Source organism: Ceratotherium simum, chromosome 25, assembly GCF_057802395.1.
Source record: "Ceratotherium simum simum isolate JZ-2026a chromosome 25, ASM5780239v1, whole genome shotgun sequence".
Lineage (NCBI taxonomy): Eukaryota > Metazoa > Chordata > Mammalia > Perissodactyla > Rhinocerotidae > Ceratotherium > Ceratotherium simum.
In genome coordinates this window covers 33,127,353-33,152,706 of record NC_141924.1, presented here as the reverse complement: position 1 = coordinate 33,152,706, position 25,354 = coordinate 33,127,353, and the positions used below count along the sequence as shown (strand labels likewise).

The 25,354-nt window shown below is 34.2% G+C and overlaps 2 protein-coding genes and 1 non-coding gene across 8 annotated transcripts in view; 1 reads left to right on the top strand and 2 right to left on the bottom strand.

The window, feature by feature from the left end:
* CEP290 (centrosomal protein 290) overlaps window positions 1-25,354 on the bottom strand; it is an 88,222-nt gene that overhangs the window by 50,468 nt on the left and 12,400 nt on the right. For 4 of the 6 annotated variants that reach the window (XM_087449126.1, XM_087449122.1, XM_087449123.1 and 1 more), the window contains exons 11-26: window positions 22,008-22,130; window positions 20,413-20,536; window positions 16,180-16,352; window positions 15,264-15,426; window positions 13,408-13,508; window positions 13,248-13,335; window positions 12,107-12,219; window positions 10,840-10,932; window positions 10,467-10,551; window positions 9,811-9,953; window positions 6,485-6,649; window positions 5,948-6,097; window positions 4,198-4,313; window positions 2,819-2,921; window positions 2,504-2,734; window positions 534-707 (exon numbers count right to left, since the gene is read on the bottom strand). In XM_087449126.1, the coding sequence (XP_087305252.1) occupies window positions 534-707; window positions 2,504-2,734; window positions 2,819-2,921; window positions 4,198-4,313; window positions 5,948-6,097; window positions 6,485-6,649; window positions 9,811-9,953; window positions 10,467-10,551; window positions 10,840-10,932; window positions 12,107-12,219; window positions 13,248-13,335; window positions 13,408-13,508; window positions 15,264-15,426; window positions 16,180-16,352; window positions 20,413-20,536; window positions 22,008-22,130 (2,145 nt within the window). The remainder of the gene's footprint in view (window positions 1-533; window positions 708-2,503; window positions 2,735-2,818; window positions 2,922-4,197; window positions 4,314-5,947; window positions 6,098-6,484; window positions 6,650-9,810; window positions 9,954-10,466; window positions 10,552-10,839; window positions 10,933-12,106; window positions 12,220-13,247; window positions 13,336-13,407; window positions 13,509-15,263; window positions 15,427-16,179; window positions 16,353-20,412; window positions 20,537-22,007; window positions 22,131-25,354) is intronic. The other 2 variants (XM_087449124.1, XM_087449125.1) reach the window with 1 other exon arrangement.
* On the bottom strand, window positions 11,060-12,086 carry LOC147913770 (uncharacterized). Its single transcript, XM_087448557.1, has 2 exons — window positions 12,056-12,086; window positions 11,060-11,916 (listed from the first exon to the last, which is right to left on the bottom strand). The coding sequence occupies exons 1-2, from the start codon at window positions 12,084-12,086 to the stop codon at window positions 11,060-11,062; spliced, it is 888 nt and encodes a 295-aa protein (XP_087304683.1).
* Window positions 22,533-22,658, top strand: LOC147913769 (U6atac minor spliceosomal RNA). The gene has a single exon (XR_015556430.1). It is a non-coding gene; the product is annotated as a U6atac minor spliceosomal RNA (small nuclear RNA).

Here is a 25,354-nt window from a genome sequence, read left to right as displayed (position 1 = left end):
TTTCTGATGAGGAAGATGAACAAATCAGGAGCTTGGTCTGTCTGCTGTAAAAGGTGTGAAGGTCAAGATGCTAGAAGCGAACTACAAAGGGTCTGGGCCACATTTATAGACTGTCTGAATTAAACTAAAGATGCTCCATCCCACTCTTCTCTATCTCTACAATAACAAAGGATGTGAATTTGCAGAGCTCATCCACAGTCCACAAAGAGCCATTAATATCTCACCCACTCTCAGCTACATCCATCCCAAGGAACAGAAGCAAGGGACCATGAGAGAATAATTTGCACTGGGATCAGGGGTAAGAGAACGGGAAAGGTACTTAATGATGCTTCCTCTTTTGATTGTAATATCCTATCTGTTCCATGCTCTTTTTTATTTTTTAAGTGCCTGGTGGAAAGAGGTTTGATTCAGCTAAATCACGCAAGTGGGCTAAGAAGAATGGCCTGGATGAAGTCATCCAGAAGTCATTCTGCACCTATGGATAAGATGTCACCAAAGAAGACGGGCTAGGTTCAAGAATTACACAAACTTACCTCTAGGTGTTCCAAGTTATTTGTTCTTTGAACAAGCATATTATCTTTTTGCAAGATGTCCCTGTACTTCACAGTCAGTTCATTGTATTGCTTATTGGCCAATTCTAGTTCAGACAGAGAGACACTATTATCCATAACTTTTTGGAGAGCTGCAATCTTGAAAACGGCCATTTCCTAGGTAAATAAGGATACACTGATTAAGTTGGTGCATTTTTTTCTGGTGGAGAATTATTTCAAGTTACTGTAGAATATATTACCTTGACTATACATCCTTACTGAGAGATCTTCTAAAGAAAATAAGAATTGTGAAGAAATTTTAAACTACATCTGGTAGCACTGCTACTGTTATTGTTAATACCAATACAAGATTATTATTTTCAAATTAATGTATGAATATTGTAGGACAAAACAAATAATTATTTTAATGTTAGATTTAATGTTATTTTACTAGAGATTTCCATGTAAGAAAAAAGAAATACAAGTACAAAATCAAAGGTTAGTAAAAACTCCATACCATCTACTTAACCCAAAATGTTAAATTTGCAGAGGAAATAACAATATGAATTCATGGTTTAAATCTATCCATATTTTCCTAACTTGTCCACTGAAAGGGACTAGCAGCAAAGATACTCCAAGAACAATGACACTCAGTGACCAGTTTTTGGTATCTAAATGCCTTTCCCACTAAAAAGAACCAGGGTTCTTTTGGAGAAACAGCTTATCCCAGTCTGGATAGGAAGGATATAAGGTAAGTCTTGGACATCTTGTTGTGCCAGAAAACAAACTAAGCTTTGAAGCTTGGTTCAAAGACTAAAGGATTCTTGTCAGAAGGATACAAGATCCAGCTTTAAAGGTGTCCCACTGGCCAAAGTTGAGACAAAAGAATGACTATAACTGACTAAAACACACTGAATATTTAAAAGTGTATGAGTCTGTTATGATACTTAAAGAAGAGAAAGTGGGGGCCGGGGGGGAGGTGGACAGGTAGAAGCAGAGTACACTAACTCTGTATTCTGAAAACTGGTCACAAAAAGGAAAGAAGGAAGCTTTTACCTTGTCTTTCTAGTAGGAACTACACTTCAAGATAACTAAATAGCCTAGGCTGATGAGGGAAAGCTCTTTATTTTACAAATGAGTATCTGCTAATAAATGTAGAGAACATAATATAACCAGAAAATAACGATTTTTGCAACTCCTAATGAAATAATTGAGTCAGGCAACAACAATCATCAGTGGATGGTGAAGCCATTAGGAAGACTGATGAAGAATTGGTTATTTGCGTGGTACCAAAATATCACCAAAGAGTTAACTAAATCACTTAATAATAGAGATATATGGCTATCTCCCCCCAACACAGTAATCAGCCATGAAACATGGGACCACCAGACATTCCATCTCTTAAAGTGATGCAATATAAAGCATTACTTATAAAGCACAAAGAATTACTTATGAAGCATTCTTGCCAAAAATGTGTAACCTGAATATAACCAAGACTTCAGAGCTAATTTTTAGTAAATAAAATGGATTGAGAAACAAGTAAAATTACACAAGAAAATAATCAGATAAATCGTCAACATTTTTCAGAGAGTGAAAAAACCAGGGGGGATTCTATATTTAAAAGACTTATGACATGTAACATCCAAATACAATGCAGGGTCCTTGAGTGGATCCTGGGACAACTGAGGAGATATGAATATGGTCTGGACATTAGATAATGTTAGGGATTGTTGTCAATTTTGTTAGGTGTGATAAATTATTGTGGTTATGTAAACAAAAAAAGGCTTTGTTAGAGATGCACACAAATATTTAGGGGAAAAACGTCTGCAATTAAAATATTCCTATAACAGACAGATGAAGCAATTATGGTCGAATGTTAATAAAAGTTAACTATTAATTGATGATAGGTCTTCATTATACTATCCTTTCTTCATGTTCAAAAATTTTCAGAGTCAAAAAAAAATCACACAGACCTTAAATCGTTGTAAACGTCCAATTTTTTCACCAACTTCAGCCTCCATTGATATCCATTCATTCTTCTGTTTCTCATTTTCTTTTCTCAGTTGTCGCTCCATTTCTATTAATGTAGTATATTGCCTTATGAGTGACTTTTCATTCACTTGCAAGACTGTGATTTTTCTACTGTTTTCTGAAAGTGTTCTTTTCATTTCATCTGAATCCATCTGAAGAGCAGTGAGCAAATTCTGCACAGACACATTTATATTACTTGCTGAATTTAGCTATCTTTGTACGATATTGCATATCGATCTTAAAAGTGTTTTACTTACATTATATTCTTTTACTTTTATAGCATCTTGTTGGTTTTTATCCTCAAGTTTTCTCTTTTCCTCTTTCATTGTTTCAGATTCTGTTTTCCAGGTCGCCTTTTCACTTAAAAAAATAAAAATGACACCAACATGGTAAACCTAATGAAATATTTAACTATAGGAAGAGATAACTTTAGATTATGTAAATTTAGAGTTTTCATAAAACAAGAGACATCATAGCTACTCAGTCCCTGATAACCTAAGATGTCAAAATTCCATTGAAAAAGGATTTAGCCTGGAAGTTAAATTTTTATTTAATAAACGCAAGATAAAGAAACTATTTTATCAAATTATTTTCATTATTCCATGAATCACCACTCTACAACTGTTACAATATAACAACTGCAGCTGAATCTCATAAATATTTTATTAAAAATAGAAAAAAATTAGGAAAATAATCAATACCTCAAACTAATTCTGGAAATCAAGTCTCAATATTCTGACCCTATTCTTAAATTTGAGTGTTAAATACTTGCAAAATATTTAGAATACAAACAAAATTAGAAATTCTTAGACTTAAAAGAAGGCAGGTATGACACTGCTGCCTACCCAAGAGACATTCCACAGTCACCTGCAATCTGCTTGGCATAAACCAATTAGGGTGTTATCATTCTCTTTGCCACTGAACAGTTCAGACTTGCACAGCTCATTAGCCTAATTCTGAGTAATGAAATCTGAGTCAAAATCTGTCAGAAGCCTCTGGAAAACAATTTTATCTAAAATTAAAAAGTTATGTGGGAAAAAAATGCCCTGCTTCTTGAATGAGCATGGTTCCCTCTTCCTTGAACTCCTGCATCTATTTTATAACTGCAGCAGGAGATAATGTGACCTATACTACAATACCCCTAAATATGACCCATCCTATAATTAGCTTTGGGTTTCTTGTTAGATCAGAAAATAATTACCCCTTAGTATTTAAATCACTTTTGATCAGGAATTCAAATTACTACTAAGGAAATTATTCTATTGATATAGATGAGATGGCAGAGATAAGGAGAAATAGGTTAGTTTCCTATCAAAATATATGAATAATGACGATGGTGATGATGAATGATGCTAACAGCTGACATTTAGAAAGTGTTCATATGTGCCATGACATTTACAAAATGCTCATATCTGAGCATTTTCATATAATAATTTACCTAAGTTTCATAATCCTATGAAAAAGGTATTACTATTACAGAATTTTATAGATAAGGAAATTGAGACACAGACAAAGCAGAAGGGAAGAGGCAAGAGGGAAGGGTAAAAAAATATCTCTAAATATTTTTTATGTTACTTTTAATCATTAACAAGAATATGCTACAATTATATTTATGAAGTTCAGCAAACACCTATACCTTAGATATTCTTTATATAATAAGCTTTGTTGATGACGAATTACTGCAAATTTTCTGTTATAGTCTTCAAGGGAATCTTCTAAATTCTTTAACTTATTTTCTTTATCTTCTAATTCCTAAAAATTGGTTTAGAAATAAGAATTAAAAAAGCATCAGAATACATTTTAAATTTGAAGGTATAAATTCATATTCTGACAAGATTATAGACAAATATACAAAAGAGAATAGTCACCAAATCCGTAAACAGCACATATCATTTCTATGATTATTTTGAACATCTTAGTTTAAGTCATATGGAATGAGGCAACATGTGTAAAAGAGAAGTACTATAAAACAGGTAAAATAATTTTTATCGTATATGATAGTTACAGTAACCACACAAATTATCAGATACAGTAGTTACCACCTTACCTGTAGTCACTCAACCTCACATACTCTTTTTATACATGCATGCCTCCACTAGAACTATTCTTCCAATTATTTCATTTTAAAGACGAAGAAATTGAGACTTAAAAAAGATTAAGTAACTTACTCAACATTAAAAAACTCATTAGCTCTACACCTGGTAACCATTTCCTGGGCACATGTGTCAAGCTTGAGGCTAGGTGATTTATGTGTATGCAGATCCAACACTTGAGGTCACGTCTGTCTCTCTCCTAAGGCCCTGCTACTTCCAGCACTCTATGCTGCCTTAGGATTGGGAGTCCAAGCACCTGTTTTGCCACTTTTGAACAGGTTTTCAGATTCCCAATTGGTGCTCTCTAATCTACCACATGCTTCTCATATGTTTTTTATAAAAGATGAAAAAAACCCACGAATCTTATTTCAAGCATTACTTGTTGACAGTGTTCCTATACTGCAGTAGACTAAGAGAAATCATAAAGTTCTAAAATTATAAATTTAAAAGTAATAATATAAAATGAACTATAATGTTCTAAATAAGTAGTTAAATTTGTCCCTCCCGACTTAGATAACATATAAACTCCAATATTCAAAAAAAAAGATTAATTAATGTAATTTCCAAATACAAAAATGAGTATTTGATAATCATAACTCAAGTATATTCACAAATGGAGGGAAACAACAGTGCTTATAATCAACAACATATTTTCATTGATTCTGAACACATTTTTATACTTATACTTGTAATGTACATGATGTTACAGGTATTAACACCTCAGATGAAATAATGAAAAGCGTCTCTCATAGGCCATTCATAACAACCACGATACAAACAGCAAAACTGAGAAACAAACACAAGGCAAGCAGAACCCTTTCTAATTTGCTGATGGATTAACTAATACTTAACGGGGTAAAGGGAAGAAAGAGATAGAAGACACTTTGGTTTAAAGGCTTTTTCTTGTAGTTAACATAAAAAATAAACAACTCTAATCATTACACTAAAAAGCTGTGTCAGACTTTATTCACTTGAATTGCTTTTCCAACCAGCAACAAATAAAAGTACTCACCTTACTTATATACTACTACCTTATGGTAGCTGCATGTTATTCTACCTGTCAATCATATATTTCATATGAACAACCTGCATGTGAACAAGATGCATCAGCATGCTTCCCATGCCGATAAATGGAATAAACTGCTTTTATTCATCATATTCCATCTAACATCCAAGTCCATTAAAAACATATCTCACTGTTAATGCTCTAAGAACTCAAAGGAATACATGAAGACTAAATTAAAAAACACACTATCAATTATTTTTGTTATTCACATGTAAAATTTTCAGTACCTGTAAGATATGTATTAAATATTCATTCTGAGAATTAATGACATTGGCACTGGACGGTGCTATCCCATCAGGTAAGTCCACTCCTTTAAAAACAACATTCGATCCTTCTGATTGTCGTAGAAGACTGGTCTCTTTTTCAAGATGATCAATCTGGAAACAAACAGTTCAGGAATGAGAAGCACAACTCTTACACCCAAATAAAGACAGATTTAAAAGTAGTAACTTACGTTTCCTGCTGAATATTTTTAAAAAGTAGATATATGAATGTGCTGCCAGGAATTAATTACGCCATAATTTAATTTCTATTTAGAAATGACTAGGTATATATTTAGAATTTTTGTATTCTTTTATATTATAAGGTACTTATTTTTCCACTTAATTTTATAAGAAAAATCCAAACAGGAGTTTTCTTCACGTTGAAAGAATTAATTCAAGAGGCATTTTCTCATAAAGTGGTCATTTTTAAAAAATTAAAAGTTTCATATTAAACCTATGTTCATATGCTTAGAATTTTCTTTTATTTAATAAAATTCTCACCTTTAAATTTGCTTTTGCCAACTGCTGAGAATAGTTTATAGCCTCCTTCCGAGATTCCCTGAGCTCCTGTCTTAATTCTTCATTCCTTCCAGTAAGTTGATCAACTTGGGCTTTCAAATGCAGATTGGCATCAAAGATTCCTTCTGCATTCTTTGATTCTATAGCCTAATATATTCAGATTATATTGAAGAAATGTGAAGAAAAACACTAAAATCACAGTAAAAAAAAATCTACCTTTAAATAAAATTCACATTTAAGCATTTTACTATTCCCATTGCCATGTATAAAAACAAAATATGCCAAATCTGTTTCTTATTTATGAATTTAAATTTATAAAATTCTAGTTTAACTTCCATCAATATTACCAAGCATAGTAATTACTTCATTATAACAGTTAACAAACATCTAGGTAATCTTAGTAGACTGGTAGACTAGAAAAACAACTGGACAGGAATAAGACGACTAGTGTTCAAATCTTAACCAATCTCTTACTAGCTGGGCAAGTGACTTAAATTCTTTACACTTTAGTTTCCTTATCTCTAAAGAAGAGGTGTTAGCTCTATCCTCTTCACAAGATTTTTATTCAGTCAAAATGAAATAATTTATATGTAAATGCTTTGAAACTATGCAGCATCTGAATTTAAAGCATGAACAAAGGAACGAAATAGCTACTACATTCAATTAAATGCATTTTTCTTTTTGTGAGGAAGACTGGCCCTGAGCTAACATCTGCCAATCCTCCTCTTTTTGCTGAGGAAGACTGGCCCTAGGCTAACATCCATGCCCATCTTCCTCCACTTTATATGGGACGCCCCCACAGCATGGCTTGACAAGCGGTATGTCGGTGCATGCCCAGGATCCGAATCGGCGAACCCCAGGCTGCCGCAGCGGAACACGCGCACTTAACTGCTTGCGCCACAAGGCTGGCCCACTAAATGCATTTTTTATTGCTTCCTCTCCACATAGTTGAAGCACACAGGATAACAAAGGCAAAGGATAACGACACAGTATTATGCAAGAGTGCTGTATAGGCAAAGATAATATGTCAAATGTTAAAATATTATCCAAGAGGCTTCACTGGTCCTAATTCTCCAACAATGGCACACATAAATATACATACACCTGTGTACACATGTACATAATACATACATATAAATGTATTTGGACTTTAAAAGAACTGTATGGAACAGAAATGTTAAATGCAAAGTAAAGCTGCAGAAATGATGGTAGAAGACAAAGAAGGTAAGATGAGTAAAACCAAATGTATTCTCCTCAGGAGGGCAATCTGGGATTTAACTCTAGGCAGTAGATTTATAAAAGTAAGGCTTTACCCTAAGGAGATCAGAGCAGGCCATGTGGAATAATAAGTTCTACTAATTCAAAGGAGATACCAGGAAGACAGAAGTAGGTAGAAGCAGGTACTCTGACAGACAACAAGGTAGTCTAGCTGGTTGTCTTGCTGAGAAATAGCACTATGTTGTCTACACGGCCTTTTGGTAAAATGAGATTGAATTAGATGATGATTAGGGGCACTGAAAAATATCCTGTAGCAAAAGAAAGTGAACCAAAGTGCATAAGCCAGAATTATCTGATCTAAAGTATCACTAACGCTAAAAATTTCTTAGAGGAGGTATTGTTAGGTATTTGTGAGTTTCAGACAGGACATATCAATCAGAAAAAAGAATGACAATCCAGAATAGAAGCAGAGGAAATCAATGGAAGCAATGGTTCTGGGAAGGCCAGTGGCTGTCAATTGAAATAGAAGTTAGAATTTCCTGGGCTACTCACTCTGTTCATATTTGGTCATCAAGTAGAGTTTCCCTTGAAGAACAAAGTTTGATCTGAGACAAGTATTAGTAGTGGGTAGCATCCAGGACAAAAGATGTTCATATAAGAAAGCATGAAGAATCATTTTAGACATTTAAAACAGCAGCAGCAAAACAAAGTCACCAAACAGAGAAGGAAAGTCAGAATGAATAACATATAAAGGGAATCAAATGGTTCTCATAAATTTTGTCAAATGATTTTCTTGCCTCAGGAAATTTTTAACATACCAATATCACTCTCTCTTTCTGCTAACAATTTAGTGATGTTACCAAAAAAAGTACTCAACTATTGACTAGTCATCATAAAAAAAACCAATTCAATGAATAATAAGAATTTTCTTCTATTTAAATCAAGTACAAATTTGGGAATCAATATAATAATGTATGCTAAATATGTTCAGATTATGTAAATGACATGTTTAAATATTAAGGATCTAAAATGCATATTTTATTCAAGTTTCTGTAACAGACACTCATTAATACTGTAGAACTCTTAAGTCCCTGCATGGTAAATATAAATAGAATATTATTTCACGGCTAAAATCTTTCCTGTAGCAATGCGTAAGTCTTTAAACATTTAAAATATTCTTACTACACTCTATTACACTTCTAGGTTTGTGGCACGAAGGTCCTAACAGACCTACCCTCCCACATTTAACAAGTGAATACAGAAAACAACTACTTAAAGGTTCCAGAAGATGAACAAAAGCAAGTAGATTTTGGAGGGCACATGGAACTTGCAAGACAAGACCAACAAGAAGTGAATTTGCCATTTTTAAGGCTTTACTCTGAGGGCAGGCTGCAGTTGCAGTGACCAGTCATCTTTCTGACCTAGAAAACCAGAGGATAGAGCCCAAAGCCACAGAAAAGTGAGAAGGGAATCTCAGAAAGAAAAGAGCCAGCAAAAGGGAGCTCCAATTTCTGTGTAAAAACTCTGCGAAGTCTCAGGCTGACCCTTGAAACAGCAGAAGGGAGATGACAGAGGAAAGTATCAGTGAACCTAAACATAAATCAACAGCAATTATCCAATTAGGAGAAAGAAAGATAAAAAACTAGGGAAGAAAAACATGTACAGAGCCTTAGGAACCTGTGGGAGAATATCAAAAGGTCTAACATGTTTCACTGGAGTCCCAGAGAGAATGGGGCAGAAAAAATACCTGAAGAAAGTAATGATGGAAAACTTCTCAACTGTGGTGAATAGCATAAGTAAACAGATTCAAGAAGCTCAGCAAACCCCAAACAAGATACACACACACACACACACACACAAATGCGCACACACACCCCCCTAGGCACATTATAGTCAAACTGATGAAAACCAAATATAAAGAGAAAGTTTTGAACGCAACCTCAGAAAAATTACACATTACATACAGGGAGGGAACAATGACTCCAATGACAGCACAGGTCTCATTAGAAACTAAAGACCAGTACACAGTGGAACAACATCTTTAAAGTGATGAAACAAAATAAAACCATTAATAAGAAAAATTAACTTACATTAACTAGTCTTTCAAGACTAGGGATAATTAGAGATGTTTCTCCTCCCTTAACACCAGGATCTTTCTGCATTTCCTTAATAGCTTGCAATATTTCCTTCATACCTTCTTCAAGTTGCTTATTTTCTTCAACTAATTCTTTTACTAAAATAACATATTTTTCTCATTAATGAATAGATCTTTTTCACAATTTACACTATTCTATGACAGATTTTTCACATATAGGAAAAACTCATTTGTAAAACACAAACGTAAATAAACGTACAAAACAATTCAACTATAAATCTAACGCGTGAATAGTTGAGTTAAATGGTACATCTATTTAAATCATGTATATATGAAAAAAATAAATCATAAGCATACTTTGCCTTTACTTTATATTAAAAATCTTTTAAATTTTTCAAACTTCACTTTCATTAGAGAACAAAAGAGAAAAAATGGACTTATTTATCATCATAAAAAATTCAGATTAGTAACATTTTCTGAAAATGAATATAGCAAGGCAAACCAAACAGATGACTGAGAAACACTGAAGTCTATACATTAGGGAGGTAACTAAGGCTAAAACAGAAAACAGAAGGTATTAAAGTCCTCTCAGACCCATGATTTTCAGTATAGGATAAATAAATAGAAAAATAAGAGATAGTAGTAACTTACATTTATTCTGAAATTTGGCTATTATTGTTCTACTTCTTTCTAAATCTCTTTCCTTTTCAATTAGTTCTCTTGAAAGAAATTCATTCTGAATAAAACATAAAGAGAATAAAATTGATTTACAAAATATCACAACAGTTTATAGTTTTGATGTTTAAAAAAAGTTTGATCAATGGAGGTTTACTACACCAAAAACAAGCTATAGAGACAGCAGCAGCCATAAAAATAAAATAAAATCTAAAACGTAAAACAGATGGTGATCCCCCTCCCACCTTCTCCCTCCCCCCACATCCAAGGCAAAAGGCAAACAGATATAATGAAGGTTTTTGTCTTTAGTACCACAATCATCTCTTTTAATGTTCTGCCTTTACACTACCTGTTCTGCCTGGTTTCTATGACGTTCAAGCTCTATTTCTGCATTTCTACTCTGTGCTTCTTTGATCAATAAATCCTGTGCTATGACTTCATTCTAAAGAAACATTTAACAAATTAGGCAAGTCAATGAGTTCATATCATTTTTAGATTTTAACAAAACAGAATGTGTATAAATTAGGGTTAATGTGCAAATACAAAAAAATTCTTACTATAATTACTACTTACAGAACTATGTTCGAGAAGTTAAAAAAAAGAGTTAATAAAAAAGCAATCTCAGGAATGTGATTGGGAGGAAAGCTCACCTGAGATCTAAGAAATACTAGTTCTCTCCGTAGCTGTTCTATAAGGCTTTCAAGTGGATCTACCTGTGATAATTTCGACTGTGCAGTACTAGGCACAGGGTCTGGAAGATTAACTTCAAGTTTACTTTTCAAAATCTCTGTCTGTAAGGGTACTTCTTCACTTTGTCTTATATCTTCTTTCAAACTGATATCAGCATATTTTATTTGGCCAGGAACTTGTTCATCTTCTGATGTTGCTACTTGTGATTTATCCATGTCACCTCTATTATCACGTATTTGTTGATAAAATATTGCAGATTTTTGCCTAAGTGATAACTTCTGCATTAAGTCTGAAGCTGTTGATAAAGCCTGTAAAGATGAACTGCTCTTTTGTGTGAAACTAGTCTTCTCAAGTGCCTGCTGGCTTCTTGACAATTTCTTCACAGAGTCATCAGAGAGAGAGTATAAGTAGTCATTTATTTCTTCATGACTCTCCCTACTCAAGGTATTGACTAATGATTCTAGATTTCTTAAAGATTGTAGACATGGTGCTTTAAAAATCTCCTTTATTGTAATTTCTGGAGATGAATTAATATCTTTTTCTTGTATAGATGAAGAATGTCTAGTTAAAGAGACAAAAGGATCCACTTCACTTTCTACACTATGATGAAGTTCAGATAACCTTCTTGATAATGACCCTATGGTCACATCCTCTTCTGGCTCACTCTGATATGACTGTGGAATACTCAATGATGGTCTCCTATGCAGCAGCTCTATTTTGTCTGAACTCCTAATCTCTATTCAGAGTAAATAATGTCTCATTAATCAATCTTTGGATCAACAAGTTATTTAAATATGAAAATTTTTTTTTTAACTTAACATCTATAAAAAGAAATGATATCCAAAATGAGATAATGGGGTCAGAAATGAAAGCACTGATAATAACATTCTTTATTCTCTTTTCCATAGCGATACTGTATTGTTTACCTTTGATTGTGCTTCACTCATATTTTTGAGGCTCATGAAATCAAATTTTCCTTCTCCCATTCTATTCTCTTGAGAAAAGTTTTCAGTTAGGTTCAGGTCTTCAACAGTTAATCCTATATATAAAATAATTAACAAATTAGAAACATAACAATAACTCTTATTATTCCAATATTTTAATTCTTAAAAACTAGAATCAAGTATTACCTCAGACAAAATGTAGAATAATTTCCAAAATCCTTGATCCATATGTAGCCTATACAACCTTCTGAGGTGCTCACTTTTAAAAAGATATTAATATGAAAAACTAATATGAATTTTATCTTCACTATCCTTCTTTGCCCATTCTATATTAAAGTGTTAACTAACAAATACTAAAATAGCTAAAAGACACATACAAAGAAAGTAGACAAGAATCATGAATAATGACTAAACTGGGTTAATACAATAATAAATTATGAAGTTTTGCCCTTCTAGAAATTTTTTGATGTATTATAGAGACCATAATGCTAAAAAAACAAAACCAAATAAACAAAAAAACTCTATTATTCATAAATACTTCTGGACTTGGGCCAAATTAAAAAAAAAATACTTCTCTATATCTTTTTATAGAAAAGCACTGCAATACCTATTAAAAAACTTAACCAACTGTTCTCTTTATATCATGTAAGGTAAAGCAAAAGAAAAGATATTAATTTTTATTCAATAAAACATTACTTTTACTCAGTACAGAATAATATACAGAGAAAGTTTTCAATGCATAGCTCTCAAGGAAAGGGAAAATATTAACTGTAATATATAGTAACATAAAAATTACTAAGTTTTATCATTGCTAATCACAAAATATTGGGATCATCTAGAAATTAATAGAGATTATACTGTAAATTTTTCAAAAGTCCATGATTCTGAAGTTTGTTTTTGTTCACTTGTTTTATTTTTCTTATTTTTTTACCTGTTTCAGATTTAGGACTGAACTCAAAGACACTTGCTTATATATTCTTCATCAGGCCATTAATTTAATTTATTAAACTTGTAGCAGAACCACAGGAATACCGTGATAATATTTCTAACATACAGAAAATTTCAGATCCAGACAATTCATTTTCCAATGATTCTTTTAAAAGTTTGAAATAACTGAGTATACCTGAAGTTACAGCTCTTTTTCCTTTTTCTTGAGCCATTTGGCGAATTTTTCTTTTCAGATCAAGTCGTTCTTCCTCTAGACTTTCAATCTAAAAAGTACAAATTATTAGTATTTTTCTTTAGTTCAACCAAGAAAATAACCAATTGACTACTGCACTTGCCTCTTTCAAAAGAATCTGGTTTTCAGCTCTATACTGCTGCTGTTTTAAATTTTTGCTATTTCTAAATTCAGTTAAATCAATCATTGTCTTCGGTTCAAGGCCTAAAATAGAAAGTAATATAATTAAAACCTTATCCACATTCAAATGAACTACAAAAACTTCATATAGCAACTGATTATAATTTATTTAGCCAGCATCACAGAAGAATGGGGTACTTTCTTGTGTAAGAATTTTCCAGATATTTAACTGTAACCCTACAAGTTAAAATTTTATCACAATTCTTAATGGAAATCTTGATAAAAACCTACAGGTACTATATTGTACTAATTAAAGACAGAAGCTTTTGAATAAAACAGACTTGGGTTCAAGTCCCACTTTCAACTATTAACTAAGTTGTAGGGATAATACTGTATTTATTTATTTACTTTTGGCTTACTGTCAGGAGTATAATAAAATTAACCCAAATGAAGTATTTCTGCATTGCCTGGTACATAGTAGTCATTATTAATGTCGATATCAATTATATTATCATGACTAGTCTGACGCTCCCAGTATGTGTAACTTCCTCTTACTAAGCAGCTATGCTCTGACAACCAGATATCAAGATTGTCTTAAGTAAGTATAAACCAAGATTTGAAGCTTTTAATAGAAAATTTGGTATTTGTGACAGCTATCTAGATGGCTCAGTCACATTCAGGAACTTCCAGATTGGCTGTGATCTGATAGGTCAAGTTGATTAGATGTCTAACTTGAGGGCTTGGCATGACTCTGGGTACTAATTAGATACTTTTTTACAAATAAATAATTTGTATAAAATATTTATTTTTCCTTCCTCTAGAGAATAGTTTTTACAGATGATCATTTTAACTTTAAGAAAGTATTAACTGGTATTTACCAAGTATAATGAAATCATTATTTAGATCTTTTTTTTTTTTTTTTTGTGAGGAAGATCAGCCCTGAGCTAACATCCGTGCTAATCCTCCTCTTTTTGCTGAGGAAGACCGGCTCTGAGCTAACATCTATTGCCAATCCTCCTCCTTTTTTCCCCCCAAAGCCCCAGTAGATAGTTGTATGTCATAGTTGCACATCCTTCTAGTTGCTGTATGTGGGATGTGGCCTCAGCATGGCCGGAGAAGTGGTGCGTCGGTGCATGCCCGGGATCTGAACCCGGGCCGCCAGTAGCAGAGCGCGCGCACTTAACCGGTAAGCCACAGGGCTGGCCCATTATTCAGATCTTTATTTGCATTTTAAAGTAGCAATTTACATTGGATTGTCATAACACTCAAACTAATATTCACTAATGAACTATTTATTGAAATCAATACATAAACTCTGAAGCTATATTTACTAATTACTTCTTAGAATCAATAGTAACCTTAAAATACTCAACCAAAGTAAAACTTAAGCAGTCTAAATTACAAAAGTACTTAAAAGTCTTAAAAAGGTTTAGACAGTATTTCTAAATATCCTCATGAATTCATCTGAAACAAGAGTATTTTGCAAACTACTATGGTCATATAAATCCTACTTTTGTTGGGAAAAAAAAGGTTAACTTCTAATATGTGGTATTAACTTAGTAGACTTTCATTTTTTAAACAATTATTACTGAGGAGATCCGGGACTGAATAAAGCAGTGTTCCAGGCCTGCCCACCCACCATCTCAACCCCATAAAATCCCCAATCCCGCTTCAATCAGAGCAGCTCCACTTTTATTTGTTTTAAATATTTTTATAGAAGGATTCATTCAAAAAAAAGCATTCAGCTATTTAAAATTAGTAATAATAAACAAAAAGAAAAACAAAAAATGAGTTGACAATTAGGGTTGAGAAAACTACATATTTTAAAAGATGACTTACCCACACGCTCTCTAAGTGCCTCATTTTCATCGAGGAAATCACTGATTTTCAACTCAAGTTTATTGATTTCCTTTGTCAATACTTCAATCTCTCGATCTCTTATTTTAATTTGGTTTTTACAATTCTTTATTTCAATAACAGCATCTTCTAAACCATATACTCCCTGAAAAATACCCAATCTAGTTTAAGTATAATGTAGTTTATTTGAATAAATTATCAAATTCATGAATTTATTTTCTTATTAAGTCTGAGAGGAAGTGCACAGATACCTAAGATTTATATCACTAAACTGTTTTATTGATTTTAAAAAACAAATCCAGTAATAATAATGATTAAAAATGGAACAATTGAAACTTCCCTGTACAGCATCCTAATGGCAAAGTGACTCAGAATATTACATACAAAACACTTAACAAAATATAGAAAAGTAATAGTGAGGGTGAATCAGCTATACCATTAGAATATGTAAGTCATTAGTTGCCTGACTTAGTGATAGTCAGAATTAAAAATATAAAAAGTACAAAGTAAGGCTTTGTGGGCACAGTAGGTGGCAAAACTATCCCTGTTATAACTTTTATCAGATTAACTGATGATGTCATGTCTACAGGGTGGCACAATGTCACCCGGATTACAAAGAATCTAATCCTGCTGCATCACCAAAGCTGCTTATCTGGGCAAAATGCTTTGATAAAATGGTTTGAAAACAATTCTCCTGCCAAAAAGGAAATGCTGCTCAAAAGTTTGAATAGTTTACTATAAATCAATTAGGGTAACCTTTATCATAAGATGCTTCTGGAATGTTTTCAAATGGTATGCAGTAAATGGCACAGAACAGTCTAACCACAAGTGGAACAGTCTACCCATGAGTGGCAAGAATTATTCCAAGCTCCTTGAGTGACAAGATAAAAATACATACCGATTCATAATCTTTTAATCGCTTCAGAGTCTCAACTAGTTCTTTATCCTTTTCCCTAGCATCAGCCTCAGCCAGTTCAGCTGTTCTCTCAGCCTCTTTAGTTTTCTCTTCTAAAATTTGAACCTTAGACTGAATTTTCATATAATGAGTCTGTTGAGAAAGTGTTGAAGCACCTACAGCGTAAAAACAAAATCATGAATCAATTAAATTGACTACTTATTCCTTTAAATCATTGGTTCCTATACGGGGAGCAGAGCAAGTGGTATGTCACCAAAAAAGTCCCTTCAATATTATAATTTTATAATTGTAAAATACAGTTTTGATTTGGTTTTATTAACAAAACACACTAAAAAAGTCAAGTTCAATAAAATCTTAGCTGAAAGGGTATGGATTATGAAAGACTGCAAAACGCTGCTTTACAAAGGGTGATCATTGTGGCAAAGACTGCTAGCTCTCTGTTCCTAATATTCAACCTCCCTTTTGTCCACCATAATAGAACTAGGGATTTTTAGCTGGACATATGGCCACTTGAAATAAACAATAAATTTCCACTTACACTCAGCAGCTAGGTGTAGTCATGTGACCAATGGGATACAAACAGAAAGGCCATGTGTGTATTTCAGGAAATGTTTTTAAAGGAGAGGAATGAATCTTTTCTCTTTCCTCCTTCCCACCAGCTGGAATATGGATTTCCTTTTTTCTCTGTGTCAGGAAGATTAGCCCTAGGCTAATATCTGTTGCCAATTCTCCTCTTTTTGCTGAGGAAGATTGGCCCTGGGCTAACATCCGTGCCCATCTGCCTCTACTTTATATGTGGGACACCTGCCACAGTATGGCCTGATAAGCGGTACGAAGGTCCACGTCCGAACCCTGGGCCGCCGAAGCGGAGTGCACGAACTCAACCACTACGCCACCGGGCCAGCCTCTGGAACATGGATTTTAAGGCTGGAACTCACAGTCTTAAAACATGTGATGGAAACCACATGTTGAGATAGGCAGAGCAACAAGATACAGGGTGCCTAATAACTGATATTTGTGCAGCTATCACACCAACCCTGACCTGGTTCTCTCAACTTTGTTAATATCATGGAAAAATACCTTTCTATCCTGTTTAAGCCATTGTTACATTTGATTTTCTGTCGCTGGCCGCTAAACTTAATCCTACCATACAACTAAAAAATCTCTACTTGTATTATCTTACCAAACTGTTGCTAGACCAAAATAAAGTGTTCCTATCATTCTAAAATTTATTGACACAAATCATTCTTATACTCATCCATAATAAACATCTACTGATTTACAGAGCATATACTTACGTACAGCCATTGGACTAGTGTGGGAGATCACACATGTTTATAAGATATGAGCCCTGCTCTCTGGAACAAACAGGCTAGCTGGAGAATGTGACAAAGGCTGAGTTGTCCCCCATACCTATTCTCTCTTTCTTCCACATGGCCCTCCACAGTATATTTACTTGCCTATTCATCAGTATGTGCTCTTTGCCTCTTGCCCCCTCTTCCTCTATCTTGCTGTTTTGGATGTGGATGTGAGGGTAAAGCTCTATTTTGGATGAGGCAGATGAAGGCAATACCCAGGATGGCCTAATTCTAGACCATTACACAAGTGAGAAATAAACTTCTATCTCTATTTTGCCACCATTTTTCAGATCTGTTTCTGATAGCTAAACCTAATCCTAACCAATGAAGGGAGAACATCACTAGCTGTCATATTTACAAGTTAAATTCAAAAGATAGAGAATACTCTATCCATACACCTTCTGTGGGCTTTAGGGGTCATAGGACTATGGTCTGACTGAAGTGTCATCAGATAAGACCTCTTCCTTATTTGATAGCAGAGATCAACCGCCACTTTTTCTCCTGGTAGCTGGAATATGCAAAATCCATATCAGTCATCCTTTTAAAGCAGTTTAAACTACTCAAAGTATAATTCTCATATATACATAATACATACACATATAGAAATATGTATAAAAGTGGGCCTTGATGCTGGGCAACAATCACAATACATTTCCCTACTGTTCCTTCTCCTAGATGACCATTTTATACCTTCTCCTTTCTCTTCTCTCCTCAAACTTCTAATACATCTTCCCCTATTCTCACTTTCAGCTGAGAACCTTCCCTGAAAACAGAAGCACTGAGAAAACAGAGGCAATGAGTAGAGAAGTTCTACAAGCTCTCACCATCAGGACACCTACCTAGCCACCTGCCTCTATATCTACACACTCCCCCTTCCTTCCTGTTGTTATGGATAACTCCCTGTGCTCCTAAGGCTAACTATTCCACTGGAAGATGAGACCCCATCACACTGCCTTCTCAAGGATATTACTCCAGAAGTTCTTTTCTCCCTCCCCTGCTTCATCAATTGTTTCCTCTTTAATAGATCTTTCCTACTAACCTAGAAGCATGATCATTTCTTCCATAATAAGGAGAAAAACACTTTCTTCACCTCTCTTTCTCCTCAAGCTACTACTCTATTTCTCTCCTTCCCTTCATAAAAACAGCCCTCAAAAGAGTCTCTGTATTTGTTCTATTTCATCTCTACCCATTTTCTCTTGAACAAAAATGACCACTGCTAAATCCAATGGTCAATTTTCAGTGCTTATCTTGACTTAGCAGCAGCAATGAATACAGCTCCGAACCAGCTGCATATTTCTTCCATGACAACACCCCTCATGTGGTTTTCAAGACTCTACACGCTCCTGGTTTTCCTCTCATCTCTCTGACTTTCCTCTTCAGTCTCCTTTGGATGTTCCTTTTCATCTCCCCAGCTTCTATAGTAAAAGTATCCCAGAGCTCAGTCTTTAGATTTTTCTTCTTAACCAACATTTTCTCCCTTGATCTCATGACTTTAACTATCATTTTTATGTATATGGTTCTTAAATTTATATTTTTAGCCTAGATTGTTCTCCTGAACCTCAGACTTTTACATACAAGTGCCTACTTAACCTTTCTCTCAGATTCCTAATAAGCATCTCAAACTTAACATGCCCTGTTTAACTAAATACCTCATCATCTCTATACCTGCCCTTTCCACAGTTTTCCCCAGTGTGCAGACCAAAAGTCCTGATAACTCTTACTCCCACATCCTGCAGTCTTGTAGCAGGTCTCCCTGCTTCTGTCCTTTCTACTCCTACAACCTACTGCAGACACAGCCTAAGTCAAATTACATCATTCCTGTCTTCAGAAACTTTCTTTTGTGCCCTTTCTCACTGAAAATAAAAGCCAAAGTCCTTAGAATGAACTGTAAGGCCCCCTATGATATGGCTCCTGGTTACCTCTCTCATCACCTACTACTGCCCCACTCACTCACTCTGCTCTAGCCACAAAGGCTTCTTTGTCGTTCCTCAGACAGGGTACACTCCTGCTGTAGCACCTCTGCACTTCTTCCCATGGCCTAGGGACAGCTGCATGGCTTACTCCCTCACCTCCTTTAAGTCTTTGTTCTAATATCTCCTCAGTGAGGCTTTTGCTTACTACCTAAATTACAACTATACCTCCAACCACCACCACTATTATTTCACTTACATTTACACACACATATAGACTCACTCACTATTTCCCCTTTGTGTCTTATGTTTTTATCTTCACCAGTAATAATAAATGTGTCATGAACTTATTATGAATAGTTTGCATTAATGTGCTCTGGTCTAACTCTAACTATAGTATGTAGTGTTGTGGAAATATAAGATCACTGATGTTGTAAGGGCTTATATTGAGAGGATTTGATGTGTTAGGTAAGGCAGCATGACCCAGGGTAGGGAGAATATGATGAGACATTAAGTTAGGTAAGGTTAATTCAAATGCCGACAAGTCAAATTACTTCTGAAAACTATCTGCAATGCTGCTACACTGATCAAAATTTTTTTCTCTTACATTCTTTGTTACTTATAAAAAGAGAATTAAATAAACATAATCAATTATATTACCATTTTTCATTTCTTTTATACAGCCAATCTGGTAATAGATTAACGTAATTTTCAGCAGATAAAAATTATAGAAAATATCTCCATCATTTACAAATTTAAACACTAGTACATATGTAAAGTAGTAAATAATATCCTGTGCAATTTTTTGAAAATATCATACAATTCAAATAGAGAAAAATCAATAATATGTCTATTGACATGACATGATTTTCTTTTAATAAAAATAAAATACTTTAAATATTTAACAGTATATAAAATAACTATACACTTATAAAATATTGAATTACCTTTGTTTCTTTGGAGCTCATTTTTTAAATCTTCAATAATAAAAGTATTTTTTTCCATTTCTTTTGTATATTGTTCTACTTGCTCAGTGAGCATCTTAATTTGATTATCTCGTTCTTGCAGACCCTATAAAAGATTTTTAAGTATTACATATTATCTCTTCATAAACATTTATATACATATATATATATATATATTTTTTGTGAGATCAGCCCTGTGCTAACATCTGCCAATCCTCTTTTTTTTTTTTTTTTGCTAAGGAAGACTGGCCCTGAGCTAACATCTGTGCCCATCTTCCTCCACTTTACATGGGATGCTGCCACAGCATGGCTGAACAAGTGCTGTGTCGGTGCACGCCCAGGACCCGAACTGGCGAACCCCGGGCCGCCGCAGCGGAGCACCCGCACTTAACTGCTTGCGCCACCGGGCTGGCCCCAATATATATTTTAAAAGTAAAGAAAAAAGTAGGTCTTGGGGCTGGCCCAGTGGCGTAGTGGTTAAGTTCACGTGCTCCGCTTTGGTGGCCTGGGGTTCACGGGTTCGGATCCCAGGTGTGGACCTACACACCACTCGTCAAGCCATGCTGTGGCGGTGTCCCACATACAAAATAGAGAAGATTAGCACAGATGTTAGCTCAGGGACAATATTCCTCCAGCAAAAAGAAGAAGATTGGCAATAGATGTTAGCTCAGGGCCAATCTTCCCCATCAAAAAAAAAATAAAAAAGTAGGTTTTGTTTTTTTCAACAAGACTATTGAATATACTTTTTTGTGGGTCTAAGCTATGCTTTTTACTATTTTGTATACCTCAACTGCACTACACAATGTTCGGTACACTGCTGTCACTCTAATACTTAAAGATGATATAATGGCTAATAACACTCTGGCAAATAGGAATTCCAGAACCCTCTAATATTCGTGGCTTCTCATGACTCTTTATGTTACTTTTCCTCATTGTTCATCCCATTCCATCTTTTCACCATTTTGTATGTTTGTGTTTTGCCCTGAGTTTTCCCTCTTACTCAGTACTTCATTCAAAAATATCATCCCTTGCAATTGTCCTTATTCTCCAAATACTTCCCAAGTTTCCTTCTTTCTTTCAGACTATGACTACAGAACACAGATGGCAAAAGTGGAACTTCTTTTTATACTAAAAAGAATACATTTATACTAAAAATGAAGTCTTTATGTAGCACAGACAAATTATAACCATATTTTTCAGTTTTTTCAAACTGTATAGGATATTTCAGCACTACAATACAATATAATAAACTTTAATAATGAAGTATATATTAAGATATTTTAAAATTTCTAAAGATTTTTAATAGTTTATTAAATAATTCCCAATTAAACAATGAATGTATTATCTGTATCAACATAGAAAAATACACAAAATAATCCCATTCCTAACTCTAAACTTAATCCTAATTTTTTCTTGGAACTGGATGGTATAAGAAACTTCAAAAGACTTTATTATACATCCAATAGCACAAGCCACTAGATTAGGCACAGGTGATATAATAAGTAAGACATAGTTCAAAGTTTCATTGCCAACTTTAATAACACTGGTTGATAAACCAAATTTTGAGAAGGTTTTACCTGCTGTAGAGCCATCACATTACTTTTATCAGCATCAAGTTGGGCATTTCTCAGTTTCTCCCTCAGGTTATGTAACATTTGCTGATATTCAATAATTTCATCATCTTTAGAAGACAAAATTGACTAGAAATAAACAAAAGAGGATCTGTTACACAAAAGAAAAATTAATAAACCATTCTTCATTTATGCTAAATACTCTAATATACACCATCAATTTCAAGAAAATACAGGAAATTAAATTCTTTGAAGTGAGAAAGTATCAGCAACTATTGGAACATTCATTGTTCCTTTTGTGTGTACAATCTGAAGTTCAAATAAGAAATGATTCAAAAATACACAGTAATTTTTGCTTTTTCAGGAATTCAATCTTTAAACAATCTCAAGCTTTCAAAAACCATTACTAAAACAAGAAGTTATAAATATCTCCACGAATTACAAAAAGTTTTGTACAACTCATCTTTATGAAGAAAACATTAAAATGTCACTGAGAAGCATAAAATATCTTGAATGAATGAAAAGTATCTAGTAGTGTATGAAAAGAGAGGAGGTTAGCATTCTCCCTGACAAGGATGGAAGAGGCCCTTGGGCCTGACAACAAGCATATGGGTAAAGCCTTGCCACCTACTTTGTGGCATCTAAGCATCATCTTTTAATACTGCATTGCATATTTGAAAATTGCCGGGAGAGTGGACCTTGAAAGTTCTCATCACAAGAGAAAAAAAACTGTAACTATGCATGGTGACAGATGTTAACTGGCTTATTGTGGTGATCATTTTTGAACATATACAAATATCCCATCATTACGCTGTACACCTGAAATTAATGTTATGTCAATTACACCTCAATAAAAAAAAAAGGTATCTGGTGTTCTTCACTAGAAGAACCAAATATCAAAATCAATCTATAAATTAACTTATAAATTTAATACATACCCAATAAAATAACTAAGATATTTTTAAGAACTAAGATATTTTCTAAGAACTAAAAACTAAGAACTAAATAAGAAATCTTATTTCTAAGATTTGTATTAATAAAGCATGTTTATAAGAAAAAGTATAAAAACAGAAAAATAATGAGAACAGTTTTTTCAAATATTTAAACATAACAATAATTAAAACAAGTATACATGGTTAGAAAATCAATCAATCAATATAAAAGAAGACAGTCCAACAATAAGTTCAAATTCAACAGGAGTTTCCTATGTAATAAAAAAGGAAGTGTATTTCAATAGTAGAAAGATAAAATATTCAATAAATGATGTTTGGACAACAGACTAGCTGTGTCGCATCCATATCTCATTCTTCGTACCAAAATGAATTATATATGCTTCAAAGACTTAAATGTAGAAGATGAAACTAGAAAGTTGAAGACATCAGAAGAAAATATGAGAAAATTTTATACTCAGAATCCTTTCTAATTATGATATAAAGGTCAAAACCCATAAAAAAAATAAATTTACACAACATAAAAAGAAATATTTCATAGCAAAAAATATCATAAAACCAAAAGACAGTGACAAACTAGAGGAATATTTTTGCAATACATATCACAATTACACTCGTAGAATTTATTCTATAGATATACACTGTCAAAATAATGAATGTATAAAGATATTCATTAAAACATTGTTTCAAACAGCAAAAATGAGAACCCTCCTAAATGTCACACAATAGGGAATTAATTAAATAAATAACATACATTTCTACAAAGAAAAATTATACAGCCATTAAAAAAAACAAACACTATATGTACTGATATAAATTCTTTTTTTTTTTTTTTTTTTTGTGAGCAAGATCAGCCCTGAGCTAACATCCGTGCTAATCCTCCTCTTTTTGCTGAGGAGGACTGGCTCTGAGCTAACATCTTTTGCCAATCCTCCTCCCTTTTTTTTTTTCCCCAAAGCCCCAGTAGATAGTTGTATGTCATAGTTGCACATCCTTCTAGTTGCTGTATGTGGGACGCAGCCTCAGCATGGCCGGAGAAGTGGTGTGTCGGTGTGCGCCCGGGATCCGAACCCGGGCCATCAGTAGCGGAGCGCGCGCACTTAACCGCCAAGCCACGGGGCCAGCCCCGATATACTGATATAAATTCTTAACATTAAGTAAAAACAAAGTAAAGTGCAGAGGAATACAAATGTTACCATCTCTCACCCCCAAAATTAAATGTGGTAAAAGCAACTTTTTTTTTCTAGGAGTTAGTAAGCTATGTATGGCTTATAGGTCAAACCTGCCCTGCTGCCTGCTTTTGTACAGTTTTACTGGAAACAGCCTTGCTCATCCATTAAGTATTATCTGTGGCTGCTTTCATGCTATGGTAGCAGAGTCAAGCAGTCAGACCAGAGACCAGATGGCCTAAAATATTTACTCCCTGGCCTTTTACAGAAAATTGACTGACCTCTGACTGATTCTATAGGTTATCTGAGCTTCCCAGATGATAACCAATTCCAAATAGCCAACAAGATTTATGTGAACCCTGTTAGAAACAGTAACTATAGAAGTGATAGTTTGTTTTTCTTTTTTTGTGTGTGAGGAAGATCAGCCCTGAGCTAACATCCATGCTAATCCTCCTCTTTTTGCTGAGGAAGACTGGCCCTGGGCTAACAACTGTGCCCATCTTCCTCTACTTTATATGGGACGCGACCACAGCATGGCCTGACAAGCGGTGCATCGGCACACGCCCTGGATCCGAACCTGGGCCATCAGCAGCAGATCGCGCGTGCTTAACTGCTACGCCACAGGGCCGGCCCAGAAGTGATAGTTTTTAAAATTAGAATTATCTATTCAGAATCATTTCAGACTTTTTCAAAATATACAATCATCAGTATCCTAGCTTCTGATATAGTAAGGCTGGAGGATTTGACTGGGGTTGGAGAATGGTGAGGAGGAAGAGACTTTTGCAAAGACTTCTCAGGTGATTCTGAAAGATCCCTTTCCTTACTCTCATTCCCACTGAATGCCAATAGCTTGATTAATCTGACATGGAAAGAAAGTTGGAAAAACTAAAATTAAATCTAGAACTATATAACTAATGTATACAAGGTAACTATGATTTACGTGAAAAATTTAAATTTTATTTAGAATTATCTATTTTAGATGACAAATATATTTTGGACTTAAGAGTTCTATCCAAAAGTTTAGTTTAAAGTTTAACTCATTGATGTGGAAGAGCTCACTCAATAACAAATAAGCTAGAGGACTACATAGGACAGTTCTTAGAGCTTTTCTAGCTAAGACATTTAATACACTTTAAAAAAATGTCCAGGGGCCGGCCTGGTGGCGCAGGTGGTTAAGTGCGCGGGCTCCGCTGCGGCGGCCCAGGGATCGCCAGTTTGGATCCCGGGCGTGCAC

Bases quoted from the DNA above. Each gene is read 5' to 3' on its own strand.
- LOC147913770 (XM_087448557.1), bottom strand. From the start codon at position 12,086: ATGGAAAAGAGAATAAAGAATGTTATTATCA. The intron at 11,917-12,055 runs GTGCTTTCATTT...TACTCTGAATAG, and splicing joins AATAAAGAATGTTATTATCA to AGATTAGGAGTTCAGACAAA.